We start from the raw sequence: 14,115 nt of genomic DNA, 5'->3' as shown, positions 1-14,115 counted from the left end.
AAAAAAAATTGGTGTCATTATTAACTTTCTGTCCAAGCTTGTATAATCTACTGCCTTGTTCAATTGTAAAAAATATTCTGTGCCTAAAATTCACATTTCTATCACAATTATCATACTGTAAACATGGTAAGCTAACTTCATTCAAATTAATAGTCCTGTCAATAGCATGGAATTACAATTCAAATGTAGTTTTTTTGTAAGCCTTTCAAAAGAATTCAAAATATGAAAAATTCATGAAAATTAATTTAAGCCATCAGACACTTGAAAAGTGGCACATCACATCTCTAATGTAATCATTTGAACTTTTCAACAGAAATAGCACTGCAAAAATATTAAGGACATACTTCTGTATTTTGGTAGTTATGCTGTCAACATTTAACAAGATTTCTTCAACTTGGACTTGAAAGCATAAATAGTACAAACACTTTTAACAGTATAACAGTACTAAACAATTCCAATAGATAACATTGGTGCCATTACCTTTTTGTGGCTAAAATCCAAATTGTATCGCTAGCAACGGCATTAGACTCGTGTTTTTTTGTCCCAACGTGGTCTTCTACATCGCTAATTCCTCCGTGTCCGATCGAAAAATCTTGTCTGCACAAGGTGCAATTCGCGTAGTTTTCACCCTTTTTGGAACGGATAATTATTCCCGGATAGGCTTTTGAATATTCTTCACGGAATGACTGCAGTTTTCTTTTCGGTTTAAGACTCGTTTGCGATTTTTCTCCGGCTGATTCCATGATCGTTCGCTCGTTTGGAAACAATGACAACTAGTGCCTCGTGCTTGGCAGTGGTGCTATAAATAGCCTCGCGCATGGCATTCGGAATGGCTCGATAGGAAGTTACGGGAAGCAGTGTCGATTGTCATTGTTGTTACGTGATTTCGTGAATAAAACTTTAAAAAAAAAAAAATTTTTTAATTAATGAAAAACCGTATTTTTTTATCACTGCAACCGTAACCCGGAATAGGTTGATGAAAACCGTACTAATTACGGGAAAATCGGAGTAGTTGGCAGGTATGCAGTTATATCCCTCAATTAAAAATTCAGTACACTCTTATAGTGGGCATTTATCCTATAAGTGTGTGTGTGTGAGTGTGTGTGTGTCACCTGGTGTGTAAGTGAGGAACTTGTAGGCCATATGTGCCAGTGGCAAAATGGGGATCATACAGTTGTCTCCATTGGTTTCAACGAAGTCGTGGCGGGTGATGGCAGTTGGGTCAATGTGATGCTCTCTGAATGGACGAATAAACGCCTGCAGAGAAACAGAAAAACTCAACATTTCAAAAACTATTTCAACATAAGAGCAATATTCATTGTTCATGTAGAGCAGGCGCGTCAAACTGGTTTTCATTGAGGGCCACTTCGCAGTTTGAGGGCCAGTTCGCAGTTATGGTTGCCCTCAGAGGGCCGCTTTTAACAGTGAATAATATGCAGTAGGAATATAAATGTGTATATTCTCAAAACCAAATCTTTAGATTGTACTGTATAAAACTGGCAGCTGAGGCGCCACAATTTTACCGTAATATTTGCAGTTTTTTTTTTGTTTTTTTTACAGCATATAAAATAAAAAAATACATGGAATTAAATTAAATGGAATGGAAAAACGGTATAATTTTTTTTTTTTACGTAAAAATTCATGCAAGTTTTTTATACTGTAAAATCTACGGTTGTGTTTTATAGTGTATTATTACTCTATATTGAAAGAGGATTTTACTGTAAAAAACAAATTTCTGTAACATTTTTACATGAGCAGTTTGGATTACTTGCTTTGAAATCATAAGTCAAGCAGATATTTAAGTAAACAATAACATTGTTTTGAAATGTATGATATAATATTTTGTTTTATTATTAGTAGAGATGTCTGATAATATCAGCCTGCCGATATTATCGGCCGATAAATGCGTTAAAATGTAATATCGGAAATTATCGGTATCGGGGTTTTTTTTTAACGGTATCAATGGTTTTTTTTTGTTTTTTGTTTTTTTATTAAATCAACATAAAAAACACAAGATACACTTACAATTAGTGCACCAACCCAAAAAACCTCCCTCCCCCATTTACACTCATTCACACAAAAGGGTTGTTTCTTTCTGTTATTAATATTCTGGTTCCTACATTATATATCAATATATATCAATACAGTCTGCAAGGATACAGTCCGTAAGCACACATGATTGTGCGTGCTGCTGGTCCACTAATAGTACTAACCTTTACCAGTTAATTTTACTCATTTTCATTCATTACTAGTTTATATGTAACTGTTTTTATATTGTTTTACTTTCTTTTTTATTCAAGAAAATGTTTTTAATTTATTTATCTTATTTTATTTTATTATCTTTTTAAAAAAAGTACCTTATCTTCAACATACCTGGTTGTCCAAATTAGGCATAATAATGTGTTAATTCCACGACTGTATATATCGGTTGATATCGGTATCGGTAATTAAAGAGTTGAACAATATCAGAATATCGGTAAAAAGCCATTATCGGACATCCCTAATTATTAGAGGTGATTAAAGTGTAAATATATGTAATTGTACACAGTACATTTATTAAGAAAAGATAAGGTACTTTATTTACACATATTTCCACGCTCTCGGGGGCCACACAAATTGACGTGGCAGCCATCTCAAAGTCAAGGCCCATGGGCCAGATCCGGCCCGCGAATGAATGATCTAATGCCCCCGGGATGATATTTGATTAGTATTAGAACCGGCCCGAAATTGGCATCTTTGTTTTCGAACCACGCGAAGGAAGAAAATAAACGTGAAGGGCAGTGCTACGTGGATGATATTCATTGAATTAAAGAAATACATCATCAAAAACATGACCGAGTGTCACAAAGCATACGAGTGTAGCACTGCTAGTCTGCACTAGTCTGCAGAATGAGTCCAACGCCAGGCAAGAGTGTTAAAATAATACCTAAGTGCCAGACATTTATCCACGAAAATATGGAAAAGTTGCTAATGGTGTGTTTGACAGAGAAGCAGCTGGAAGGAGATACTGTAGAAGTACACAATCCACTGTTAAAATACTGTACATTATTATTACATTACTTTATAAAATGACTGTTATTCTTTATTTTCCAAAAGTTAGTTTTTCTTCCTAAAGGGCATGTTTCTTGTTAAAACTGTGCACCAATTATACTGATTTTAATTCATTTCAATGGGCGACATTGATATGAGATACAAGTGTTTTCAGTAAAAAGCTCCGTCACAGAACCAAGTAAGCTCATAAATTGAAGTAATAATGTTTGATAATAAGAGCTGTTGGAAGGATTTCACCCCCGTCACCACACACTTGAGTGACATTTTTATATACTTTCAGATTTGAAAAAGCAGAACTGTTGACTTAAGACTTGGACGCTCTAATACCTATGTGTCACAGTCAAGGCCCGCAGGTCAATGATATTTGACTAGTATTAGAACCGGCCCGCAGGCCACAGCCGCCTGCTGCTGTTTTGCACGCACCAACTTTTTTCCAAAACACAATATAGAATGTGAAATATAACAGGATAATGCATACATTTATCATTTGTTTTCGAAACGCTTACAAAAAAGTGGGACCCCAAAAATGTACTCCATCAGTGTTAGTGCTAGGAATTTTCAAAATGGGGTCCCAGGGACCCCCATCAAGTCCTAAAAATGGGGTCCCAGAGTACATTTTTGGGGTCCCACTTTTTTGTAAGCGTTTCGAAAACAAATGTATGCATTATCCTGTTCATTCTATATTGTGTTTTGGAAAAAAGTTGTCATAAACGTTAATTAATTAAAAGAAAACATGTTTATGCCTATGTAAATGTATTCACTTATAAACATTCATTCACTTTCTTCTTTCCTTCATGGATATAAACTTTACCGCTGCCGGTATTTTTTTTCACTATATTTTCATTGTAATATTTCCAGAATGTGCTTGTTCTATTTTTGTCCAAAGTAAGACAAAGAAAACAATCTGAAGTTGTCTTTATTTTTTTACTTTTAATGCCATGATTTTAATAGTCGGGCCTGCGTGTGCACACATTTTCCTCCATGTGGCCCCTGAGCTAAAATGAGTGTCACACCCTTGCTATAGGGCAGGGGTCGGGAACCTTTTTTGCTGAAAGAGCCATGAAAGACAAATATTTAGGGACCGCAATGTCCCTTTGGGACAGAGGACCCTATTGAATTTGTAAGGTTTTATTATTATTCTTTATTATACCGCCGCCTCTTTGAGCTGTAATTTGACCCCTTTAACATGCTTCAAAACTCACCATATTTGACACACACATTAGGACTGGCGGAAATTGCCATCTAATGAAAAAACAAAACCACAAAACTCAAAATTGCGCTCTAGCGCCCCCTAGGAAAAAACACAGACAAAACAGCCTGTAACTTTCAATAGGAATATCGTAGAGACATGAAACAAAAACCCCTGTGTAGATGTGACTTAGACCTAGATTTCATTCACTGACATCCTTCAGCAAAAATCAACAGGAAGTTGGCAATTCCCCCTTCAAAACAACATTTTTGTAAAAACAGTAATTTTTGCCTCTTTGAGATGTAATTTGACCCCCTTAACTTGCTTCAAAACTCACCAAACTGGACACACACTTCAGGACTGGCGGAAATTGCAATCTAATAAAAAAAACAAACCCGAAAACTCAAAATTGCGCTAGGAAGAAAACACAGACAAAACTGCTCTTAGGAAGAAAACACAGACAAAACTGCTTGTAACTTCCGGTAGGAATGTCGTAGAGACATGAAACAAAAACCTCTATGTAGGCCTCACTTAGACCTACATTTCATTCATTGACAACCCCCAGCAAAAATCAACAGGAAGTTTGCAATTCCCCCTTCAAAACAAAAGTGGGGTCAAAACAGTCACCTTTTTTAAAACATTATCTCCTCTGAGCGTGTTTGTCGTGTCGGCTTCAAACTAGCACAGGAGAGAGATTGAACCCTTTTGATTAAAAGTTGATGAAAAAGTTTTCATAACTGCTCCGGTTTTGATTTTGCGAGCCTTCAAAGAACCGCTGCGCTAATGCTGCTGCGCTGCTGCCGTCTCAAGATGGCCGCTTAAAAGCAGGAAGCACCAGCGTGACCACAGAATGCAGAGAAGGTAGGTACTTTGCGGGTAAAGATATGTTGACTGGGTAAAGGCAGAAAGCACAAGTGTGACCCCAATATGCAGAGAAGGTAGGTAATGTGCGGGGTGAAAATAGGTTGAATGGGTACAGGCAGGAAGTACCAGCGTGACCAGAGAAGGTTAAATTACATGATTACATAGATATGTTGTATGGGTGAAAGAAAGAAGCACCAGTGTGTCCCCAGGATGCAGGAAAGGTAGGTCATGTGCATGTAAAGATATGTTGAATGGGTAAAGGCAGGAAACACCAGCAAAAGTCGGTCCCGTCCAACGCTGCTTGCAGCTTTCATTTTAAATGTATTTCCGTGAGAGCCATATAATATGTTGTAACACTGAATACAACTAAATGCGTGCATTTTTAAGTAAGACCCACATTTTTAGAGTATAATAAGTCTCTTATTCTTTTTAATAACATTGTTATTCTGAAGTTAACCAATAATAAATCAAATACTTCTTACCATTAATGAACAGGTGCGGAAGAAAACGGATTGATGGATTAAAATGCATGAGAATGTTTTATATATTTAACACTGATTACCAGCAGAATTATTCATTACTTATGGTGTTAAGCAATGTCAGCTAAGATTTATCTGAGAGCCAGATGCAAACATCAACAGAGCCACATCTGGCTCTAGAGCCATAGGTTCCCTACCCCTGCTAAAGGGGAACTGAGGTTCAGAATGTATTTCTCTAAATTAGAGGACAAATGAAAGAAAAGGAAAGTAGTACTGCACACACACACATATTCAGAGTAACACAACAACTCAGTGGTGCTCAGCAGCCGGTGCAACCCCAGAGCTCACATCCAGCATCTTAATAAACCACAGAACAGCAGTCAACTTGCACAAATGCACTCATACACATAAATGACCCAATAGACACACGCACACACACACACTTCTCTGTGAGTGCATGGGGATGGCAAATAAAAGAATCTGCATGTCAGATGCACAGAGGGGCCAAAAAAGCAGCTCACACGCTCCCACGGAGCATAAAGGTAGTTTATTTCCACGTGTGGAAAAGCCAAAAAGGAAGGTTTGCATCTTTAAGGTACACATGGCCACAGAGGCATCAGCGGGAAAACTCATTATTGTCACACGCTCACACAATGGCGCTCGTCTATTTGCCAACTTTGTTGCTAGCCACCACTGGCGTCTTCACAATTAGGAGCTCTCTCCTCTCGCCGCCATCTCCCGTCCCACAACCCCCCCCCCTCTCTTCCTGCCGCTGCCCTCAGCGACATGAAAGGCCGTCTAAGCTTCGGCGGTCGTGCGGAGAGGGGCGGCGTCCTCGCTTCCAGTTAACGGCGGGCCACCGGTCACTGCGTGTCCTCTAATCCCACACCGTTTAAAGGCCCGCCTCGCACGACATCCGCTAATCACCAGCTCACATCGCCCATCACCCCGGCAACCGGTGCTGTCCCACTGGTTGCAGCGACACGCCCTGCCGCCCCCTTCCACCTCCTTCTCTCGCTCTCTGTCTTGTCCTTCCGACCTTCCTGCTGTAGTTTTCTCACTTCTTTTTTTTTTATATTTCCATTAGCACTTTTTTGTTTCCGTCTTTCCTTTTCCCCCCACTTCTTTCTTAAAAGTCCAAACTGACTAATTCGTATTTTTCGGACTATAAGTCGCAGTTTTTTTCATAGTTTGGCCGGGGGTGCGACTTATACTCAGGAGCGACTTATGTGTGAAATTTTTAACACATTACCATAAAATATCAAATAATATTATTTAGCTCATTCACGTAAGAGACTAGACCAGGGGTCGGCAACCCGCGGCTCTAGAACCGCATGCGGCTCTTTAGCGCGGCCCTAGTGGCTCTCTGGAGCTTTTTCAGAAATGTATGAAAAATGGGAAAAGATGAGGGGAAAAAAATCAATTTTTTGTTTTAATATGGTTTCTGTAGGAGGACAAACATGACACAAACCTCCCTAATTGTTATAAAGCACACTGTTTATATTAAACATGCTTCACTGATTCGAGTATTTGGCGAGCGCCGTTTTGTCCTACTAATTTTGGCGGTCCTTGAACTCACCGTAGTTTGTTTACATGTATAACTTTCTCCGACTTTCGAGGACGTGTTGTATGCCACTTCTTTTTCTGTCTCATTATGTCCAACAAACGTTTAAGGTTGTGCATGAAAGGTGAGTTTTGTTGATGTTATTGACTTGTGTGGAGTGCTAATCAGACATATTTGGTCACTGCATGACTGCAAGCTAATCGATGCTAACATGCTATTTAGGCTAGCTATATGTACATATTGCATCATAATGCCTCATTTGTAGCTATATTTGAGGTCATTTAGTTTCCTTTAAGTCCTCTTAATTCAATTTATATCTCATGACACACTATCTGTATGTAATATGGCTTTTAATTTTTTGCGGCTCCAGACAGATTTTTTTTTTGTATTTTTGGTCGAATATGGCTCTTTCAACATTTTGGGTTGCCGACCCCTGGACTAGACGTATAAGATTTCATGGGATTTAGCGATTAGGAGTGACAGATTGTTTGGTAAACGTATAGCATGTTCTATATGTTATAGTTATTTGAATGACTCTTACCATAATATGTTACGTTAACATACCAGGCACGTTCTCAGTTGGTTATTTATGCCTCATATAACGTACACTTATTCAACCTGTTGTTCACTATTCTTTATTTTAAATTGCCTTTCAAATGTCTATTCTTGGTGTTGGCTTTTATCAAATAAATCTCCCCCAAAAAAGAGGCTTATACTCCAGTGCGACTTATATATGTTTTTTTCCTTCTTTATTATGCATTTTCGGCCGGTGCGACTTATACTCCGAAAAATACGGTAATTAGATGTATTCAACCCCATCGTAATTCACAAAGGACATGTTTAAAAAATTTAAAAAAATGTAATGGGAGGAATAGGGATGGGTACTGTTCACATTTGAACCAATTCACAGTGCCTGGGAATCAATGTCAGTACCGGTACTCAACGGTACCAATTTTCGGTTCTGCTGTGTGTTAATTGTTTGATAATAACTAGAGATGTCCGATAATATCGGCCGATAAATGCTTTAAAATGTAATATCGGAAATGATTGGTATCGGTTTGAAAAAGTAAAATGTATGACTTTTTAAAACGCCGCTGTATGGAGTGGTACACGGACGTAGGGAGAAGTACAGAGCGCCAATAAACCTTTGCGTGCCGGCCCAATGAAATAATATATGCGGCTTTTCACACACACAAGTGAATGCAAGGCATACTTGGTCAACAGCCATACAGGTCACACTGAGGGTGTCTGTATAAACAACTTTAACACTGTTATGCGCCATACTGTGAACCCACACCAAACAAGAGAAATGTTGAAGTAGTAACATTTTTAATTAAGAAATAGAATTACGGAATTTCGGGAAAACCGGGAATTTTTCCAGTTAAAAAACAACTTTGTTTTTTGTCCTGATTAAGAGGAATGATTTGACGGTGAAGTGGGTTGAAAAATGTGGAAGGAGTAGTCGACAGAAAAAAAGGGTGAAAAAAGGGTTTGAAAAAACGGGAATTCCTGGAATGTTTTTGAACTTGGAAAAGTGATAGTTTGAATGTCCAGGATGAGTGGAATGTGTTGAAGGTGGAATGGTTTGAATCGGTTAAAAACATGTGGAAATGGTGGAAATTTGAAAAATGGCCAATTCATTTTGAATGGGGAAAAATGTCCCGGAAAACCTGGAATTCTGGGAAATCTGGGAATTTTTGGAATTTTTCAATGGAAAGCCTGCGATTCCCGAATAGGCTGAACAGTTTGAAGTTGAAACGGTTTGAATCGGGTGAAAAATGTGCAAGGTAGAGCTTGCCAAAATCTGGAGAAGAAGAAGAAAAAAACCATATGTGTGAATGCTTTGGAGCATTCACACAACAATACTACTAAGTAGATTAATTTTGGTGTAGAAAACCAAAGCATTCACACACTGATTTGATTCAAAGTCCACGTAATCATAAGATTATTAATGACGTAGCAACAAACCTTTTAGTAAGCAGCCATTCTGTCGCTGCAGCACAGGTGTTACTAATGAGGCTAATGAGGGCCACTGAGTCTAATTACACACACCTGTGTTTTCCGAGCGTCTCACAAATGGCTGCTGGGAACAGAAAAGCCTCAACACTCAGCTAATCAGGAGTAGTTTGTTGATGAGGCCACACCCACCCAGCACAGGAAATATGTGCACAATCCAGAAGGATGTTCCACACAAACAAAAAGTGGCCAAGTTTTGACAAGCTTTGTCAGCTACTGCTATTAGCCTCAGGGGTTATTTAGCGCTGTTAGCCTTTTCATATTCAAATCCACTTCAATTGGGAGGGCAGGGTGTCTTTATCCTCCGTCTCAAAATACCCAGACACAAAAACAACTACGGCGCATGTATACACACTTCACACTGTGAAGACACACACTGCGGTACAGCCCAAGTCTCCTACCGATAAAAAAAACATGCAAATGTGGGCCTACTGCAGGGTCTTTTGGGTCTTTAGGCCCAGTGGTACTCCTGAAGCTCAGTAAAGGTCTAATCACAAATAAGCTTCAAATGCTTTGAAATATAAACATAAGGCTGAATCCAAATTCTCTTCCCTTACCCCTTTGTCTTAGCCCTCGGCCCTCGGTTTTGAACGTTTTACGTCAAACAAGTGATTACCGTATTTTTCGCACTATAAGGTGCACTTAAAATCCTTTCATTTTCTCAAAACTTGACAGCGCGCCTTATAGCCCGGTGCGCCTAATGTACGGAATCATTTTGATTGTGTTTGCCGACCTCGAAGCTACTTTATTTGGTACATGGTGTAATGATAAGTGTGACCAGTAGATGGCAGTCAAACATAAGAGATATGTGTGCATATCTGCAAAATAATTGCAGTCACACACAAGAGATATGTGTAGACTGCAATATGACTCAAGTAAACAACACCAACATTTTATATGTTTCATTGAAATTATAGAACATTACACACGGCGCTCAAAAATCTATCAAAATGTTTTAGTACGACTTTGGTAAGCTATGAAGCCGCACCGCTTGATGGATTGTACTGTGCTTCAACATACCAGTATTATTATGGTGTGTGTATAAGGTAAGACATTATCTGACGTTTTGTTTCGCAATATTATGCAAAAGCAACTTTTCTTACCTTCTGGTACCTGCTGATCTGTACTTGGGATCTGTATAAATCCTGAAAAATTGCGCGAGTCCGTCTTTGTAATCCGTCGTCGATAAACTTCTTCTTTTTCTCTATTTTTTTGTTATGGGACATTCATCCTCCACTGTTGCCATTTCTAATATAAAGTAGTGTAAAGTTCTTACTTATATCTGTCAGTAAACTAAAAGGCAGAATTTTTGACTAGGTTCAGCAGTTATGCGTTCATATTATTATTAGTACTGTATTTTTATGTGGGGTAAAAAAAAACAGTAAAAAAGAAAACAATTTTAAAAATCAGTATGTAATGAAAAAAAGCTGAAATGTTTTAACTTATAATACAGAGCTCACACAATATCTGTTTTTAGCATTTTATTAAATTAACAAAAATATATCAATAAAGCCCCTGCATACTTTGCCTTTTCAGTATGCAGCCCTTGGTGAAAAGGTTTGGAGACCCCTGAACTATCAAAAGTATCGATATTTTGATTTGAGAATCGATTATAGAGCATAAAGACCTGGATGCAGTCTCTATATTTCAGTATTGATACGCACATCACTACTAAATGTGGTCGAAACCAAGGCTGAGCGGAAAGCACATAATTATAAGTCATTATAAGTATTATATATTTTCATAGTAAATCATGACGGACACTCCACCGAAATATTGCCATGTTTTGAATGCTGTTTTAATTTTAGCGAGCCGACACGGCTGTAGCTAGTAAACTACAATGTCAGACGAGCCGCATACAGACTTCACTACAATTTTGTTGCGGTTAGGCTTCGTGAAGTCTTCCAAAATGCGGAAGACAGCCGACCTAATCCAATAACAGGACAAAAATAACAGCGCTATTAGTCTCAGCATGGTCAAATTTAGCACAGCACAAAGTTAGTACAACTAACAAAACATTTGCGTAAAGTGAACAAAAATCCAGCAAGGACTGACGGAGTGAGACTGTTTTATCAGGGTGCGTGATTAGTGATGGCAGCAGGTGGGGACACAAATCAACAAAACATATACTGGTGTATGAGCTCAAACGCTCCTAGCTACGAGACCGTAAACAAAAGGAGGAAAGGAGCACTGGCAACATAAATTCATAATTTCCTATTAAACATAGGAAAGACTATAACAGAAACAAAACAATATGTGACCATATGACACATTTACTACATTTCATGAATGATGAGACGGATAATCTCCTTTCAAAATTTAAATGAACATGTAATGCAGTTTTTTATTTTAAAATTGCTCCTCATGACGGGCTAAAGCAACTTATGTACATATTGCAAGGACCGTCGTCAAATAAGGTTTTTCATAGTCGTATCAGATTCATTGGATTTTGTCCGCCATCAACGATGAATTGAATTTTTTTTTTTTAATAAGTATATAAAGTAGTAACAATGATAATATGACGTCCCTAGGTGTCAGTAACGCCACATGGATGTGCTCTCGCACCTATACGTGAATATTGCCAAGTTATCCAAGGTGTTTTTTCAAGTTGTGAAAAAACTTGTTGAAAAAAATACTCTTTTTACAGCCCTTTCTTTAATTTATATATTTATCTTCAAAACAATGTATTGTATTTAAATTAAAATTCCTCAAGTTGAGGGCTTTGCTCAACATTTTGTTTAGGTGAAGTTAAAAAAAAAAAAAGACTGATATGAATAAAATAACTTAATAACACCTTCATACAAATACATTATTTTTCCTGATGATTAATGAAGGTAATTTGTTTAAAAGCCCCACTCAGCAATCATTTAAATACTGATTAAGAGGAATGATTTGACGGTGGAACGGGTGAAGTGGGTTGAAAAAATGTGAAAGGAGTAGTCGACAGAAAAAAGGGTGAAAAAATGGGAATTCTGTGAAGTCCTGGAATTTTTTTGAACTTGGAAAAATGATAGTTTGAATGTTCAGAATGAGTGGAATGTGTTGAAGGTGGAATGGGAATTTCATGGAAATTTGGGAATTTCATGGAAATTTAGGAATTTCATGGAAATTTAGGAATTTCATTGAAATTTAGGAATTTCGGCAAAAGCGGGAATTTTTTCTTGAAAAGGCTAAATATATTGAATGTTGTGAATGGTTGGTGTTGGAATTTTTCAAATCGGTGGAGAAATGTTGAAGTAGTAACATTTTTAATTGAGAAATAGTTTTACGGAATTCCTGGAATTTCGGGAAAACCAGGAATTTTTCCAGTTAAAAAAACAACTTTGTTTTTTGTCCTGATTAAGAGGAATGATTTGACGGTGGAACGGTTGAAAAATGTGGAAGGAGTAGTCGAGAGGAAAAAGGGTCGAAAAAGGTGAAAAAAGGGTTTGAAAAAAACGTGAATTCCTGGAATGTTTTTGAACTTGGAAATTGTAGTTTGAATGTCCAGGATGAGTGGAATATGTTGAAGGTGAAATGGTTTGAATCGGTTAAAAAATCTGGAAAAGGTGGAAATTTGAAAAATGGCCAATTCATTTTGAATGGGAAAAATGTCCTGGAAAACCTGGAATTCTGGGAAATCTGGGAATTTTTGGAATTTATCAATGGAAATCCCGCGATTCCCGAATAGGCTGAATAGTTTGAAGTTGACACGGTTTGAATGGGGTGAAAAATGTAATACACCGTTGTCAAAGCAACACCTGAATGCCTGCACACAAATGTGTGACGTTTGTTTGAATGTACTCATCCAATATAGACATTGTACAACATGAATCATGCACACATTAATTATGGCTTTGACAGAAATCATTGCTACTTGTTTAATTAGGATGTTTCAGGTCTCCACACACGCGACAAGCGCTCTATTGTTTATGAATATTTCATAAAGAGAAGCCGAACCAACACATGCAACTCTCAAGCCATTAATCATCGTCAAATCTGCACGCTGCACCTGATCACACTCATTGTAATTGGCTGCAATGACAGTAACCTTTACAGTAATTGGCTGTGAGAATGTGACTTTGTGTGTGATGTAGGTGTTATCATAAGATTATCAAATATGTCCATTATGGAGTGTAAATAAATATGTGTGTGCATTCCAGGGTATGGTCAGTCGTACACACACACACACACACACACACACACACACACACACACACACTTCATACAACAGGAGCCATCAACTAAGACATAATTTTTCTCAGCAGACATTGTAAAATAAAATAATTTTCTATTCTAACTAATGATTTTGTATTTTTTAGCCTCTGATATAATGTAAACATTTGATTTAAAAAAGATTGCCTATGCAAAAAAAAAAAAAAAAAGACTGGGCGAAAAGTAGCATACATCACTTTTTATGCAAATTAGGAATGGGCGATACGACTTAATATTGCAATATATTCTTCCTGGCATAAATTTTAGAACACTTCTTTTGTAGCCGTAAGTAAATACCTTTAAACATTTTTTGAGTGACACTATGAATTTAACCGCAACTTTTACATCTTTGCTATCAATGTTGTTATGAACCTGATGACCCGTGACATTTTTTTTTTTAAATGATTTTGCCTTTACAGTACAAACATTGTTAAACAACCATAAAAGATTTGAAACACATAAATCAATTAAAAAAAATCTGCATGTGATTGAAGTGTTCAGTTTCAGCTTTAAAGGGGAACATTATCACCAGACCTATGTAAGCGTCAATATATACCTTGATGTTGCAGAAAAAAGACCATATATTTTTTTAACCGATTTCCGAACTCTAAATGGGTGAATTTTGGTGAATTAAACGCCTTTCTATTATTCGCTCTCGGAGCGATGACGTCACAACGTGACGTCACATCGGGAAGCAATCCGCCATTTTCTCAAACACATTACAAACACAGAGTCAAATCAGCTCTGTTATTTTCCGT

The 14,115-nt window shown here is 37.5% G+C and overlaps 1 protein-coding gene across 2 annotated transcripts in view; it reads right to left on the bottom strand.

Annotated features, from left to right (window-relative positions):
- LOC133612164 (plasmanylethanolamine desaturase 1) overlaps window positions 1–14,115 on the bottom strand; it is a 70,242-nt gene that overhangs the window by 15,757 nt on the left and 40,370 nt on the right. For both annotated transcript variants that reach the window (XM_061969328.2, XM_061969327.2), the window contains one exon: window positions 1,113–1,257. In XM_061969328.2, coding sequence (XP_061825312.1) covers window positions 1,113–1,257 — 145 coding nt within the window. The remainder of the gene's footprint in view (window positions 1–1,112; window positions 1,258–14,115) is intronic.

This window comes from Nerophis lumbriciformis, linkage group LG10, assembly GCF_033978685.3.
Source record: "Nerophis lumbriciformis linkage group LG10, RoL_Nlum_v2.1, whole genome shotgun sequence".
Taxonomy (NCBI): domain Eukaryota; kingdom Metazoa; phylum Chordata; class Actinopteri; order Syngnathiformes; family Syngnathidae; genus Nerophis; species Nerophis lumbriciformis.
This window is presented reverse-complemented; position numbering and strand designations above follow the sequence as displayed.